The sequence below is a fragment of the Colossoma macropomum genome, unplaced genomic scaffold, assembly GCF_904425465.1.
Source record: "Colossoma macropomum unplaced genomic scaffold, Colossoma_macropomum, whole genome shotgun sequence".
Taxonomy (NCBI): domain Eukaryota; kingdom Metazoa; phylum Chordata; class Actinopteri; order Characiformes; family Serrasalmidae; genus Colossoma; species Colossoma macropomum.
Window position 1 is genome coordinate 551300 of NW_023495946.1, and position 15285 is coordinate 566584.

The 15285-nt window shown below is 39.3% G+C and overlaps 1 protein-coding gene across 1 annotated transcript; it reads right to left on the reverse strand.

Moving 5' to 3' along the window:
* Positions 1-1609: 1609 nt before the first annotated feature.
* On the reverse strand, positions 1610-4750 carry LOC118803709 (small leucine-rich protein 1-like). Its single transcript, XM_036564190.1, has 2 exons — positions 4554-4750; positions 1610-2417 (listed from the first exon to the last, which is right to left on the reverse strand). The coding sequence occupies exons 1-2, from the start codon at positions 4675-4677 to the stop codon at positions 2293-2295; spliced, it is 249 nt and encodes an 82-aa protein (XP_036420083.1). The 5' UTR covers positions 4678-4750; the 3' UTR covers positions 1610-2292.
* Between the last annotated feature and the right edge of the window lie 10535 nt (positions 4751-15285).

The window sequence follows — 15285 nt, forward strand, 5'->3', positions numbered from 1 at the left end:
ATTCAATAAACTTTTATTTTATTTAAAACTGTTCTGTTGTATTTTCTTGTTTGCTGATGCGATTAAATCAGAGTTTTGATTGTTTCATGAAACGTGTTTCACAGAGTTTGAGACATTTGCAACTTTTGCGGCTAAGTTTCAAACGAGTTGCAGAACACTTCACATGCAACTCGAGTTTTGATTGTTTCATGAAACTTGTTTCACGAAGTTGAGACATTTGCAACTGTTGCAGCTGAGTTTCAAACAAGTTGCAGCACACTTCACATTATGCAACTCAAGTGCAATACAATTTCATGTAGGTTTCAAGCAGCTTAGGCTCATTTCAAATTCCATAACTTGTTTATTATGTGAAAATAGTGAAAAAGGAATTTTTGCGAAAAATGTTTTGAGCCTTGAATGTTGGCTATGGAAACGAACCAATACATGAGTTGTGTAAATATACACTCCAGTGCAAAATATTTATAATGGTTATTACTGATAGTTCTGCTTGGTCAGAGTCCAGCTTTTAACCCTATAGTGAATATTTGGTCTCACATTAAACACAAACTAGCTCAGCAGTGTTTTTTAGCTGTTTGAAGCCATCAATGCTGAGTGGATCAATACTGACTTATTTTTGTAAAAGACTGTCTTCAAATTTACATACAAAACGTCTTTAAACGTTTACATTTTAAGAAAAACATTTAAATAAATCAAAAGGAGAAAAAGCCCTATATTAACTTACTTAATCTATTTGTTTATTGATTTATTGTTAAGACTATTAAAAGCTTAACGTTTTTGCCCTTTTGGGCTTTGCCCTTTTTTGCATGGGAGTGTACTTTGCAAGCTTTTTCTTTCATGATAAATAAATAAACAAATGAAATAAACAATGTCCTTATTAGTAGGTTGTGGGAAAGTGAGGGAAGTCAAAAGTTCACAAGTTGCAATTAGAGCAAACATGTCAAACATCACTTTTGTTATTGAGAAGCTTTTTTATTTATATATATATATATATATATATATATATATATATATATGGCAGAAATTACTTTATTGCTAATAGTCTGGCCCACAAATCACACTTTTTAGACCCATTTTTATGTTATCACTTGCAATTTGTGCAGAAAGACCATAGAACATAACTACTGTTGATCTTAGTCAAAGCCTAGCATTTTGGACAATCCTTAAAAGGCCCATATCATGAAAAACTGAATTTTCCTCAATTTTTAAATAAATATTTGATGTAGTATGTAAACCAGTGGTGAACTCTAATTATTAGCACTAACAATTAACATCATTGTCTGTTTACTGTTCTAGATTAAATAGACATTTGAAGCTTATAAAAGACATTATCGTACGTATGAGCTTGTATGTATCAGTTTTACACTGTTAGAAATAAATTACATTTTTCGTTCATCAATGTACAAACAGTGTAAACGTTCCCTCAAAGCTCCAACAGTGGTTTTAAGGTCTGATTGTGAACCTTAAATAAGTTTTTCCAGGTGAAAAGTTCGTATTTGTACCTTTTCATAACCGAATGTTTTAAACAGAACAGTAAAATAAAAGCCTGGAGACGAGACGGGGTGTGTGGAGTCAGTACAGCTTAGAACATATCATTTCAGTGGATTATGGTTCAGTTATGTTCCCTGACTGAAGGTACTGAGATGGACCCTTGAGGGTTCCACCCCAGTGATGGTTTAGTACCTTTATTTCTGAGAGTGTGCAGTGACTCTTCCAGAGCTGCCACTGCTGTTTTCCATTCCTAACAACTAACCGGCACCTGCTTCGACTACGACTCGTATTCAGTTATTGACGTATCTAGAACCTCCAGAAGACCAGGAATGATGTTTTTGTTCATGAAAAGCTCTGAATGCCTGGAAGGCCCTGAGGGTTTCCCTTCAATGTAAACAGTCAGTTTCAAAACGTCCATGCTGTCCATACATAGGAACAGCCTGCTTTGAATCCATTGTCACAAAGCCCAAATCATTTACATATCTCTGGCCTACAGCAGTTTAGCCCCGCCCACTCACACAAGCTATAAGGAGTCCAGACTCCTGTTTGAACAGTGCGCAGCCAATCAGAACAGAGCTCATCTACTTATATCAGTCTAAAGACCTATTAACATTAAACAGATCTAATGCATGAGCCCCTTAATGCGCCAGTTCTTCACAGCAGCTCTGAGGGTCCGGCTTGTTCCCCTTCACTCTCACTTCATTCAGGTATTCAGGTGTTCCACACTGTTCTCTCCACATGTTCTCCGTTCTCAGGGCTTCAGTTGCTCTGTTAGTGTTCCTGTGAACTCCACTCCGCTTGTCCTTACGTCTTGGCTGACCTGTGCAGGTGAGTGTGTGTGTGATGGTGGATGTGTGTGTGTTTGGGTCTGGAGGTCAGTCGCTCCGCTGTGTCCCGAGGGTCCCGAACCTGAGACAGCTCCACCTCCACTGAGAGAGAGAGAGAGAGAGAGACAAATACAGAGAGATACAGTTAGGAAGGGAGAGATGATGATTCCACATGATGTCAAGACTGAGGATGTTAACTGAGACTGAGGCCTGAGGCCAGACTTGTGTACTACAGAGCTGGGGAAATTCCAATGTTTACATTATACACCAATCAGGCATAACATTCTGACCACCTCCTTGTTTCTACACTCATTGTCCATTTTATCAGCTCCACTTACTATATAGGTGACCTTTGTAGTTCTACAGTTACAGACTGTAGTCCATCTGTTTCTCTGCATGCTTTGTTAGCCCCCTTTTACCCTGTTCTTCAGGGGTCAGGACCCCCATGGACCCTCACAGAGCAGGTACTATTTGGGTGGCGGGTCATTCTCAGCACTGCAGTAACACTGACGTGGTGGTGGTGTGTTAGTGTGTGTTGTGCTGGTCTGAGTGGATCAGACACAGCAGTGCTGCTGGAGTTTTTAAACACCTCAGTGTCGCTGCTGGACTGAGAATAGTCCACCAACCAAAAATATCTGATCCACATGTGTCTGTTCTCTCCTCCCTTCTCTCTCTCTCACTCCTCCCGTCTCTCTTTCTCTCCTCCCTTCTCTCTCTCTCTCGCTCCTCCCGTCTCTCTTTCTCTCTCTCCTCCCTTCTCTCTCTCTCCTCCCTTCTCTCTCTCTCTCTCCTCCTGTCTCTCTCTCTCTCCTCCCTTCTCTCTCTCTCTCGCTCCTCCCGTCTCTCTCTCTCTCTCCTCCCTTCTCTCTCTCTCTCTCTCTTTCTCTCCTCCTTTCTCTCTCTCTCTCTCACTTTCTCTCTCTCCTCCCTTCTCTCTCTATCTCTTCCTCTCTTTCTCTCTCACCTCCCATCTCTCTCTCTCCTCCTGTCTCTCTCTCTCCCTCTCTCTCTCTCCTCCCGTCTCTCTCTCTATCTCTTTCTCTCGTTCTCTCTCCCCTCCCGTCTCTCTCTCTCTCTCCCTCTCCCTCTCTCTCTCTCTCTCTCTCTCTCTCTCTCTCTCTCCCTGATCTGTAATCACACTCAGCAGCTTATCTACAGTCTTAATCGGCTGTAAAGTCTCAGTCTCATGATGCTCTGAGCCTTCAAGAGTCAAGAGGCGAGTCTGAGTGAAGACCAAGACCAGATTAAGATTTCTTCAGAATCTAAAAATAAAAAGAAGAATGGGGGAAATTAAGTTCATTATTACAGTGTGTGATATTAATATTATAATAAATATTTTATATCTTGTAAAAAATAATATGAAGCCTTAAAACTATTATTATTGTTATTATTATTATTATTATTATTAGTCCATCTTTGCATTGGAACTTTTGGATGCTGAGATTCTTCTAGAACGTATTCAGTCTCACCTCCTAAAGTCAACAGAATAAAAACCAAACAGCATCTATTTCATTATGTAATGAAAACAAAGCAATAAAAACATGCTAATCTGCTTTCAGGAGATGTTTGGATCAACAAATATACCACATCAACAAATATAACCCAGTTATCCATCACGGAAAGATCAGTTAGATTCAGGGGTTCCTCCTGGAACCTTCACATTCCATAAAACATCTTGACACACATTTATTAAAAGTGGTTCTTCTATAGCATCGCTCCAAAGAGCCCTTTTAGGCACCTTTATTTTTAAGAATGTAGTTCAAGTGAACTTCTCTAAGGTTCTTTAAGATTTCCTGGTATCCATGGTGATCAGGCGGAGCCTGTGAAAACTCCTCCCACTCACTATGCTGGAAACAAACTACTACAAATTCTTCTCTGTGGAAAAACATCTATGAAAAGATTGAACTACACAGATTTACAGCTTAATCTGAAGAAGAACTGAAGAATTTATGAAAGTGTTTGACCAAAAAAGCACATTTAAGCTTAAACGTTCACTGATTCAGCAACTGACCATTAGCGTCTGAGTAAGAATTGTAAGTAAGATTTGAGTCAACAAGTTTTGAGAGTTCAGGAAAACATTAAAATGATTGTCTACAGTGATCAATCGGATCATACGCTACACATTCCAGTGATAGACGCTGAACAGTGCTGAGTGATCCTTTAAGGACTCGGATGGTCTGTAGCTGTTAAGCGAATAGTCCTGATCCTGATTCAGTGCTGGAGTTTAGTGTTTCATACCTTCCTGTAGTTTCCAGCTGAGGTGGAGGATCAGCAGCAGCAGCAGGAGAGCGACAGGCAGGAAAACTCCTCCACACAGGAACCAGGCAGGAACGTTCTTCAGGAGCACGGCCAGAGAAGACATGGCTCTCACACTCACACACACTCGGCCTGCCGCAGAACCCTCTCTGCCGTGTGTGCGTGTGTGTGTGCTGGACTTTGGGCTCAGTTTGAGTAACCCGTGATGACCAAAGTGGATTTAGTGCTTTTGGTTAATCACTCACTCAGCCTGCTGCTCCACACTCAGTTAACCTGTGGACCCAGATTGTGTGTACTTGTTTTTGTGTTTATTCAGGATCTGCCTTTGTAGAGAAAAACAGTTCTAACCTGCAGAACCAGCCAAATACTTCTGACTTTCTAGTAAAATCAGAGAACGACACATGTAAAACCTGCTGTGGTCGCTTTCTGGAGGCCCCTATTGGCCCTTCCTAGGTCTTTTCTTCTGTAGCTCCAATTTAGATTTAACCCTCCCGTTATGTTTGGGTTAAATTGACCTGTTTTGAAGGTTTAAAACACGGCAAAAATATTTGTAATAATTAGTGTAATGAATATGTAAATGGAAAATGATCAATTTAGTGTCTTTACCCTCTGCCTGTTTATATGACACACTGAGGCCCAGTCCCATTTCACCCCTCACCCCTACCGCTTAGCCCTACCCCTCTGTTTTGCGCGTTCTCGTCTAGGGGTAGGGTGTCCTGATTCTTGTTGAGATAGAGGGGGAGGGCGAAGTGTTAGAGCTACATGACCCTCCAAACAGAGGTTGTTCAGAGACTCCAAACAGAGAGTTATGAGAAAAAAATAGAAACAGGCAAGATGGAGAACAAGAGACCAAAGAAACCCACAAAAGTGAGAATTTTCTCTTTTAAAAAATTACAATAACCACTGTATTTTCTTAGTTTAATGTCATTTCAGTGTATTTTGGTCCTTTTCTTCATAACAAGCATAAAAAATCACTACTAATACGCTGATGTCTCTGTAGCTAGCTAGCTAACTTTGCCGTTCCACCTTAAATAGTCCAGCAGTTCTGACGCCTGAAGTGCCAGAATGTAACTGCTGCTCCATTTAAGGTGGAACGGGAAAATTCGAACAAGAATCTGGTGAATATCTGACTTCAGCTTCATATCACTGAAGAATTAGTGGGTGGTGATCATAAATAATTGCCCCCCTCTTTGAAGTCATATGATGCCCTAAATGTCACTAAAGCCCGGCAGTGAGGAGCTGAACTTTACCCTCCTCTGCTGTCACTGCAGACTGGCAGGGTCGCCTACAGAGCAGCGCTGGTAGCTGTTAATGAAGTGATGCTCTTTATTTGAGGGTCCCATTTCAGAGGGAAGATTTCAACCACTACCCCTCAAAATAATATTTCTATTATACCTTACAACATATTTGTAAAAAAAATTACATAAAATATCAATCACATTACTTGAATCACTCAGTGATGACATTTAAAATCTTTGTTTTTATAAATGTTAATGTGTATTATAAGCGCTTTATAATTATCATTATTCATTTAAAGACATCATAATGAATAATGACATTTGTATTACTACATATTTATAAGTCAAAGAATTAATTTGGTGGTGCAGTATTACAGCCTTATGGGGCTTTATTAGAGTTATAATCAACAAAGCATTGTTATCAAGTTATATAAGTGCATTTATAATGGCTTATGAATACAGCCTTCATAGAAAGTGTTACCGACACATTTGTTGTTGTCAGCTGTGCAGAACGACGTTTAGCGCTAGATGATGAAGTCAGAAAGGCTCTGAGATCACTGCCGAAGAAGAGAGGCGCAGGAATCGATAACATTGCAATAGAAACATTTCAAGATTCTGAAGAAGATTCAGTTGAAGTACTGATCATTTTATCAGCTCCACTTACTATATAGTAATACTGATATAGATTGATATAGTAATACTTTGTAGTTCTACAGTTACAGACTGTAGTCCATCTGTTTCTCTGATACTTTGTTAGCCCCCTTTTACCCTGTTCTTCAGTGGTCAGGACCCTCATGGACCCTCACAGAGCAGGTACTATTTAGGTGGTGGATCATTCTCAGCACTGCAGTAACACTGACGTGGTGGTGGTGTGTTAGTGTGTGTTGCGCTGGTCTGAGTGGATCAGACACAGCAGTGCTGCTGGAGATTTTAAACACTGTGTCCACTCACTGTCCACTCTCTTAGACACTCCTACCTTGTCAGTCCACCTTGTAGATGTAAAGTCAGAGACGATAGCTCATCTGCTGCTGCACAGTTTGTGTTGGTCATCCTCTAGTCGTTCATCAGTGGTCACAGGACGCTCCCCACAGGACGCTGTTGGATGGATGTTTTTGGTTCTCAGTCCAGCAGTGACACTGAGGTGTTTAAAAACTCCAGCAGCACTGCTGTGTCTGATCCACTCAGACCAGCACAACACACACTAACACACCACCACCACGTCAGCCCTCAACCCCCCATAGCAAGCTCACTTTTTGGACATACATAAAACCAGGCCCCCTGCAAACCACTTTATTGAAGGACTGAATGATCAGTTATTGTGTCTCAATTATGGTGTAGTGTGTCTTTGATGTGTAGCTTTTAAACCTGCCATTAATTCATTTAAATCGTTTCGCAAAGATCTATTTTGAATTCGTCAAAACAAAAACAAAAACAAAACAAAACAAAAACTCAAATTCATTTTTCTATAATAATAAAACATGAAAACTTGCTGAAAAAGGGATGAATTCTTTTATAGACACTGTATCATTTAACAGAGTGTCTTCATACAGGCACTATCAAATACATTTTTAAATTTATCATTGTTTACTCTTTTTTTCATGTGTATAAGTGCAATGTGAAATAATAAGAAAAATGAATGACCCTTCAGCATTAATTTGAATGGGGGAGTGGATTTGATCATTTTGGCATTACTACAATAAATCACTGACCACTCATGTGTGAGAGACCATACAGAGACTAAAGAGAAGCACACGCATTACAGACGAGAGCTGAAACTCCACACTTAGAGTGTTGTAGTGAGCATTTAGTGAGGTTAGAGGAAAAGAAAGTAGAAGTCTTAGAAAAGCAGAAATGCCTTTAAATGCTTTACTGAAACACCACAGTGAATATTCAGTCAAAGTCAAGTCAAAGTTTATTCATATAGCGCTTTTACAACAGGCTTCGTCACAAAGCAGCTTACACCACAGAAACTCATTCATTTTGGACTTGCTCGGGAGCGCCCTCTAGTGGTTGGCTAACCTGGAAGACAATACTGAGTGGCAGTTCTCCTCTCTACACATTTTCTGGTTACTGATAAAAACATATAAAGTGTAACAGTGAGTCATAGCATTGCCGCAATCTGGACCCGCAAGTTCCACTCTTTTTGTTTCTGAGAAACCTTTTCAGCAGTGAGTGGATTAACAAGTGATTATCAAAGTAGTCACGAGAAAAGAGGAATAACTGTGGCTAGAATACGGAAACAGTTATTGATAATCACAAGAACCGACCAGCTCATCTGATAACCTTGTCAGGAGATGCACATTAGCAGTAACGCCAACACGCCTGGATGCCTGGAGTTGAACCGTTATCAGAGACCTTCAGCTGCTGCAGCTTTTCTTTCACGCTGTCGTATTCTTTCTGCCACACGTCCTGGGAGAGGGAGGCCGGGTCGATCTCCAGGAAACGGTAGGCATCCTTGGACTGCGCTCTGAATATCTGAACAGCTCTCCCACAGGAGAGACCAAAGGTTTCCCACACCTGTGAAATAAAACACGTTACTTCAGTCAGAGCATTACTGAATTATTGTAAAACAAAAAATGAGTGAAACCAGTGGGTGAATGTAGTGTTCAGTGTGTAACTGCTGTCCAATGAATTTTAACTTGCATATTGACAGACATCAGTTACCTCTGAGGCTGTTTCTATTGACATCAAAAATTCCTCCTTAAAGTCGGATTCAAGAACAAAATCTTCTCCGGCAAAAGTGGATTTTTTCATTTTGCTCAACAAGCTGTTGACGTTTTCCCAGAAGCGTTTAAGCTCAATAAGGATTTTCTGGATTTTAGACAGACAATGCTGGACTTCTCCAAGGTGCGTTGGCTCAGGGATAACACCTAGAGAAAGCAAGAACAGAAGACACGCTTTGAAAAATTTTGTAAATAGAAGTTCATAAAGTTCTTATGTATGGAGGAAATTTTGTGACATTATTGTATAAACAAATGAGTAAAGAAAAAAATGGTTAATATAAGAATGAATTAAATGTTGTTTCGTTAAGCTTAAATAAGTTAGCAGTATTTTACTTAATTGTTGAATTAAAATAATTTAATTAATCATTTAACCATTATTTTTTTCATGGTTGTCGCTTTACTTCACGCTATAAAATAATTAGATCTGTCAACATCATCCATCTTGTGTCAGTGGGCAGGATCTACTCAGGTTGATTACTTTGGCCTGCTGTTATTGCAGCTTCAAGTCGAGTTGGCCTGACTGGACATACCAGTGATAAACAACGGCTGGGTAAGTAATATTGACAGCAGGCAGGTGCTTTATATGATATAGACAATGCCTCCTTAATGTCCTCTATTCCCCTCTTTCTCTTATGTTAATATTAAAGCTTCTGCTAGCTGTGAAGGGAGAACTTGTTCCAATAACATCATTAGAGTCATCAAAACCCATGCAATTAATAAATTAAAGAAAAATATGTGTGGTCAAAACTCCCATAATTTAATTCATGTACCCCAAATTAGATAAAGATCTGGACTAACCTTGATTTGACATCTAAAGGTCTTGCTCGATGTCTGATACATCATAAAAGTATTCAATCATGGTGTAGCAATTATATTACACCATACAGAAGATGAACACATCTCCCAGCCCACTTTCCAATCTTTGCGTGTCTTTGCTAAACGATTATTCTGGTTTTAAACTCTCAGTGCACCAGAACCGTAAGGTGTTTGCAGGGTTTACAGCTGGAAAAAACTACTCTACATCAAACCGAACACCAATTTAAAGATTCAAAATCATTAATTAATATTGTGTTGCTTGAAGAAACTACTGGCAGATTAAATACATCCAGAATGTCCACTACTGATTTATGGAAGGGACTCCATCTTAAACAGTACAGTTTTAAAGAATTTTACATTTAAATGACAAGACTTTTACTACAGATGTCCTTGCATGAACTTTGTAAAGAATTGTGATTGGTGATCTGCCAACCCTCCCCCCCCCCCCCCCCCCACCCCCCACAACTCTCCCACTTCTTTGTCTTTCAATAAGTACAATTTCAATAAAAGCTACAGTCACAAAAAACTGAAGGCTCACTGTGTGGTGATGAAAACATTCAAGCACAAACATACAGTGGTGGACAGTAACTAAGTAAATATAATTCATTACTGTACTTAAGTAGCTTTTTCGTGTATCTTTACTGAAGTTTTTCCATTTTGGGTGACTTTTTACTTTCACTCCACTACATTTCAAAGTCAAATATCTCATTTTTACTCCGCTACATTATGAGAAATCTGTCGTTCCTTTTGGTTTATGTGTGTATAAAAACGTAATGTCAAAACGAAAGAAGCGTGAAACAAGAACACCAATCAGGGCACAGCGCACTGTGTTTTGAGCTTGTTTTGACCTGTTGGTCATACCGACCCAGTGCAGCACACGGTTCAACGTCAGTGCAGCAGCGTAAAATTTTGGGAGAGTCTATTCAACATAAATGATGAACTAACCTAACTTTGTGTAAATAGACCACAATATAGAAATATGTACACATATGCAGTTGTGACTGACAGGTCTTTATTATGAATTTATACAAACACACTTCATTTTATAGTAAATTAGTTTTGGCTAGTTTATGTTTATGAACAGAGACCTACAGATGCAGTTTAGTAAAGGAAACTCATTTGTGAATCTGAGTTTAACGTTTTTATTAAACTTAAATTTGTAACTAAGTTGCAAATAAATCTTAAACTGAAACTTTGCTTGTTTGTAAAAAGTGATTTCAGAGCCACTCAGTTCTACCTGATGGAAACTGTTTGCCTTCAGTGTTTTGTGCTTATGATAATTTTAATAGACATCAGCGTCACTAATTAATGACATTCTATTAAAAGACTTGTTTACCAAGAGATACACTGGAGTATCTTCACCTAAAATGAGTTAATGAAGCGAGTCTTGTTATTAAAATGATAATAGGACATCAGAGTCATAATTAATCTTTTAGTACTTTTACTTTCGATACTTAAGTACATTTGAAGGCAAATACTTTTGTACTTTTACTCAAGTGGAGGTCTAAAGGGAGGAACGTCTACTTTTACTGGAGTAATATTTTACCTTGGGTATCTCTACTTTAACTCAGGTGCATGGTTTGTGTACTTCGTCCACCTCTGCAAACGTACAAGCACAGATAAAGACGCTCACCTTTCTCAATTTGTAGTTTGGCCATCTTCATCCTCCAGTCAAGCATCTGGACCTGCAAGTCCCACTCTGTTTGTTACAGAGAAGACTTTTCAGCATAGAGTCGATTCAGTTCTGATTCAAGAGCCTTGATTTTTTCAGCAACATCAGGAGCAGTTGCGGCATCGTAAATGGACTTAACAATCAGACCAATGAAAGGCACAACAGCAGCCAAGATGCCAAGCTTGCTGCTTTTAGCAGCCACATCTCTTACATGATCCTGCAGCTCACGATTTCTGGCATCAATCTGCTTCTCTGTTTCTGTGAGCTGTGCAGTGGTTTTATTCAGCTCGGCTTCAAGCTTCTTAATCTCCTTCATCATTGCTTCAATCTCCTTTGAAAGCTGACTTTTTCAGTCTCTTTCTTTTCAGTGATGATGTCACTGGTAGTCGTAGCCACATCTTTGTTGTGTATGTCATACCTAAATATTAAATATTAAATATTAAAGTCAGTCATGTGACTTACTGTAGTAAGCAGTCCTCAAGAGTAATCTCAGTGTCTATTAACTGATCTGTGTCTGTCTTCTGTACATCAAACATGTTCTTTGTGTTTTAAAGATTTCGGACATCAAAGTGAAAGAAGGAAATCAAAGAACTCTACAAACACAAGCTGGTTTCAAAGTAGAGGTTTTAGTGTCATGCATACTTTTTACTATCAGCACAGCAAGGCTTCACAACATTTACACCTGCTTAATGATAATGTAACCTACAACCTGTTTAAAATACACAAAATATTCATTGTTACCTCTCCACCATCTTTTCCACATCACGAATAATGTCAGTGATCCACGTTCTTGCTTTCTCCAGGAACCTCACAGCCAGCACTGGTTTATTTTTTTCAACTGTTTTAGCCAGCATGGGAGACAGTGATGAAACTAAGTTCTCACTGATCCCTACACACTGTCATGAAATATATATATATATATATATATATATATATATACACACACACATACATACATACATCGCTGTTGTCGGGAACAAAACCCACTTTACAGGAGAAGGAAAAAACGTACTTTACTTTTAATGTAAGTCAATGGAACCAGGATTTTTTCCAGGTCATTTTGGGCCGTTCTTTTTGTCCATTTATCTTGAAATTTACACACAATGTAAAGAGCAACAGGCATTTCTAAATTGTGTAAAAAACTGAAAAACGTCAGAAATGGAGATACAAAGTTTTCTTCCGACAACAGCTATATATATATATATATATATACACGTAAATTGCATTTTCAGATATTTCACCATTCGTCTCCTTCGTTGTACTAAAGTTATACACTACACAACTTTTAAAATCCTTACAGATTTTGAAAATGGAGAGAGCAGTAGTGTAATGGTGCCTATTGCTCAGTATATCAGCCCCCCTCTATTTCGCCAATATACCCCAATTGAAAAGGACCTCCACTGGACCACCACTGACCAGACATTGCAGAAAAGTGATTAAAGTAGTGAGTAAACTAACACCCCGAGTTCCCCTGCAATTATACTGGAGCAACACAAGCAACACAAGAACTCTAAGTACAGTGACCCCAAACAGCATTTAAACAGTTGAAACAACGTTTTCTTCCTCTGTGCTCTACAGAACCTTCAGTGCAGTCTTACTGGAGTTTTTCTCCAGGCTTTCTCCACTTGTGTGAAATCTTCCCAAACAATGTTGTCTTATAACGACATCAGGAGCAATTTGCACAAGAATATTTTTAGATTGCACATTAATATGTACAACTTGAGTTATTTTTCTCCTTTACATACATGCATATTATATTAAAGAGTCTGAAATCTTTTTTTCCCCCCATCAGCTCATTGTGTTAGGACATAAAATTTCAAACACAGTGGTATTCTTAGTGATATATAAACAGACTCTTCCAATACCATCCTTTTCTGTTCAGCTGTGAAAAAATAAAATGTAAAATGTGGCCTGTTCATTGTATATGTAATTTGTAATTTTTCCAATATGTTGAACTCAGCAAAGTAATAGAAAAGGTGCAGTAAAATTTGCAGAAAAAGATAAAGAAAAGTTTGTGGACAGTTTAAGACCAAGAACATTGTGAAATGATCAAAAACATCTGTAACATGTGTGTCACATTTAAAAACACTATATTGCCAAAAGTATTCGCTCGTCTGCCTTCACATGCATATGAACTTGAGTGACATTCCATTCTTAATCCACAGGGTTTAATATGATGTCGGCCCACCCTTTGCAGCTATAACAGCTTCAACTCTTCTGGGAAGGCTTTCCACAAGTTTAGGAGTGTTTATGGGAATTTTGACCATTCTTCCAGAAGCGCATTTGTGAGGTCAGACACTGATGTTGGACGAGAAGGCCTGGCTCGCAGTCTCCGCTCTAATTCATCCCAAAGGTGTTCTATCGGGTTGAGGTCAGGACTCTGTGCAGGCCAGTCAAGTTCTTCCACACCAAACTCGCTCATCCATGTCTTTATGGACCAGTCATGTTGGAACAGGAAGGGGCCGTCCCCCAAACTGTTCCTACAAAGTTGGGAGCATGAAATTGTCCAAAATCTCTTGGTGCTGAAGCATTAAGAGTCCCTTTCACTGGAACTAAGGGGCGGAGCCCAACTCCTGAAAAACAACCCCACACCATAATCCCCCCCACCAAACTTTACACTTGGCACAATGCAGTCAGACAAGTACCGTTCCCCTGGCAACCGCCAAACCCAGACTCGTCCATCGGATTGCCAGATGGAGAAGCGTGATTGGTCACTCCAGAGAACACGTCTCCACTGCTCTAGAGTCCAGTGGCGGCGCTTTACACCACTGCATTCAACGCTTTGCATTGCGCTTGGTGATGTAAGGCTTGGATGCAGCTGCTCATTAATTAATTCCATTAATTCTCATTAATTCATTCCATGAAGCTCTCTACGCTGTTCTTGAGCTAATCTGAAGGCCACATGAAGTTTGGAGGTCTGTAGTGATTGACTCTGCAGAAAGTTGGCGACCTCTGCACACTATGCGCCTCAGCAGCCGCTGACCCCGCTCTGTCGTAGCTGAGTTGCTGTCATTCCCAATCATTTCCACTTTGTTATAATACCACTGACAGTTGACTGTGGAATATTTAGTAGGGATGAAATTTCACGACTGGACGTGTTGCACAGGTGGCATCTGATCACGGTACCACGCTGGAGTTCACTGAGCTCCTGAGAGCCCCATTCTTTCACTAATGTTTGTAGAAGCAGTCTGCAGGCCTAGGGGCTTGGTTTTATACACCTGTGGCCATGGGAGTGATTGGAACACCTGAATTCAATGATTTGGATGGGTGACTGAATACTTTTGGCAATATAGTGTATAAAATGAGCATCCAGAAAAGGCAGAGTCCTTTATGAGCATGGGTTGAGGTTTGCCAAAAATGCATCAGCAAATAATCCAACAGTTTAAGAACAATGTTCGCAGGTTTTAGGTAATGTGCCCTCTACAGTGCATATCATCAAAAGATTCAGGAAACCCAGAGAAATTGCAAAAAGCAAGGCTAAGAACCACAACCTTCAACCCCTCAGACAGCACTGCATTAAACACAGACATGCTTCTAGTCTGAGTTAATGTTAGTCCAGGTTGTTATTGTGGGGGGTGTACCAAATTTCATTTAACATATTATCCCAAATCAGAAAAAGTTGGAACGATATTTTGATTTGATTTGTATTTATTGTTTTCTTTTTAAAATAAACACTTATAAACACATTTACACTTAAAAGATGTTTAGTTAATGAAGAGACCAAGTGACCAAGTGATAATTTTGTCCCATTATGATTATATAAAATCAGAAACACTTACCATGTAGGTGCACTTTGTACCTTTACCATTTCCCATCTGTTGCTGCTCAGTTTATCAGCCTCCCTCTATCTAGTGATGGAAAAGGATCTCCATAGGACCACCACTGATCAGATATTACTTAGGTGGTGCTTTGTACTCTTTCCATATGCACTTTAATTTAAATCTCATAAATTAAATATATGCTTTTTGTGATTTTGCTAGGTGCTATACCAGATCCTGTCCACCTTGGTGAGGTCCAGCAGTGTCTGACCAAAATCCAGCATATTCTGATTCAGCTCAAATCCTTCTGGGAAAATGTGCTTTCTGGCAATCGGAGATAAAACTTTTTGTTGATGAAGACCTTGTTGATGATCCGGAGGAAAAAGACATATTTATTTCTTCAATCCAGGAAGTATCAAAGGTAGATCTTTAAGAATTATACTGTCTTCATCACACAGAACTACTGAATTTTGGTTTATAGTGTGGTGATCTTTAGCTGAACTCTCC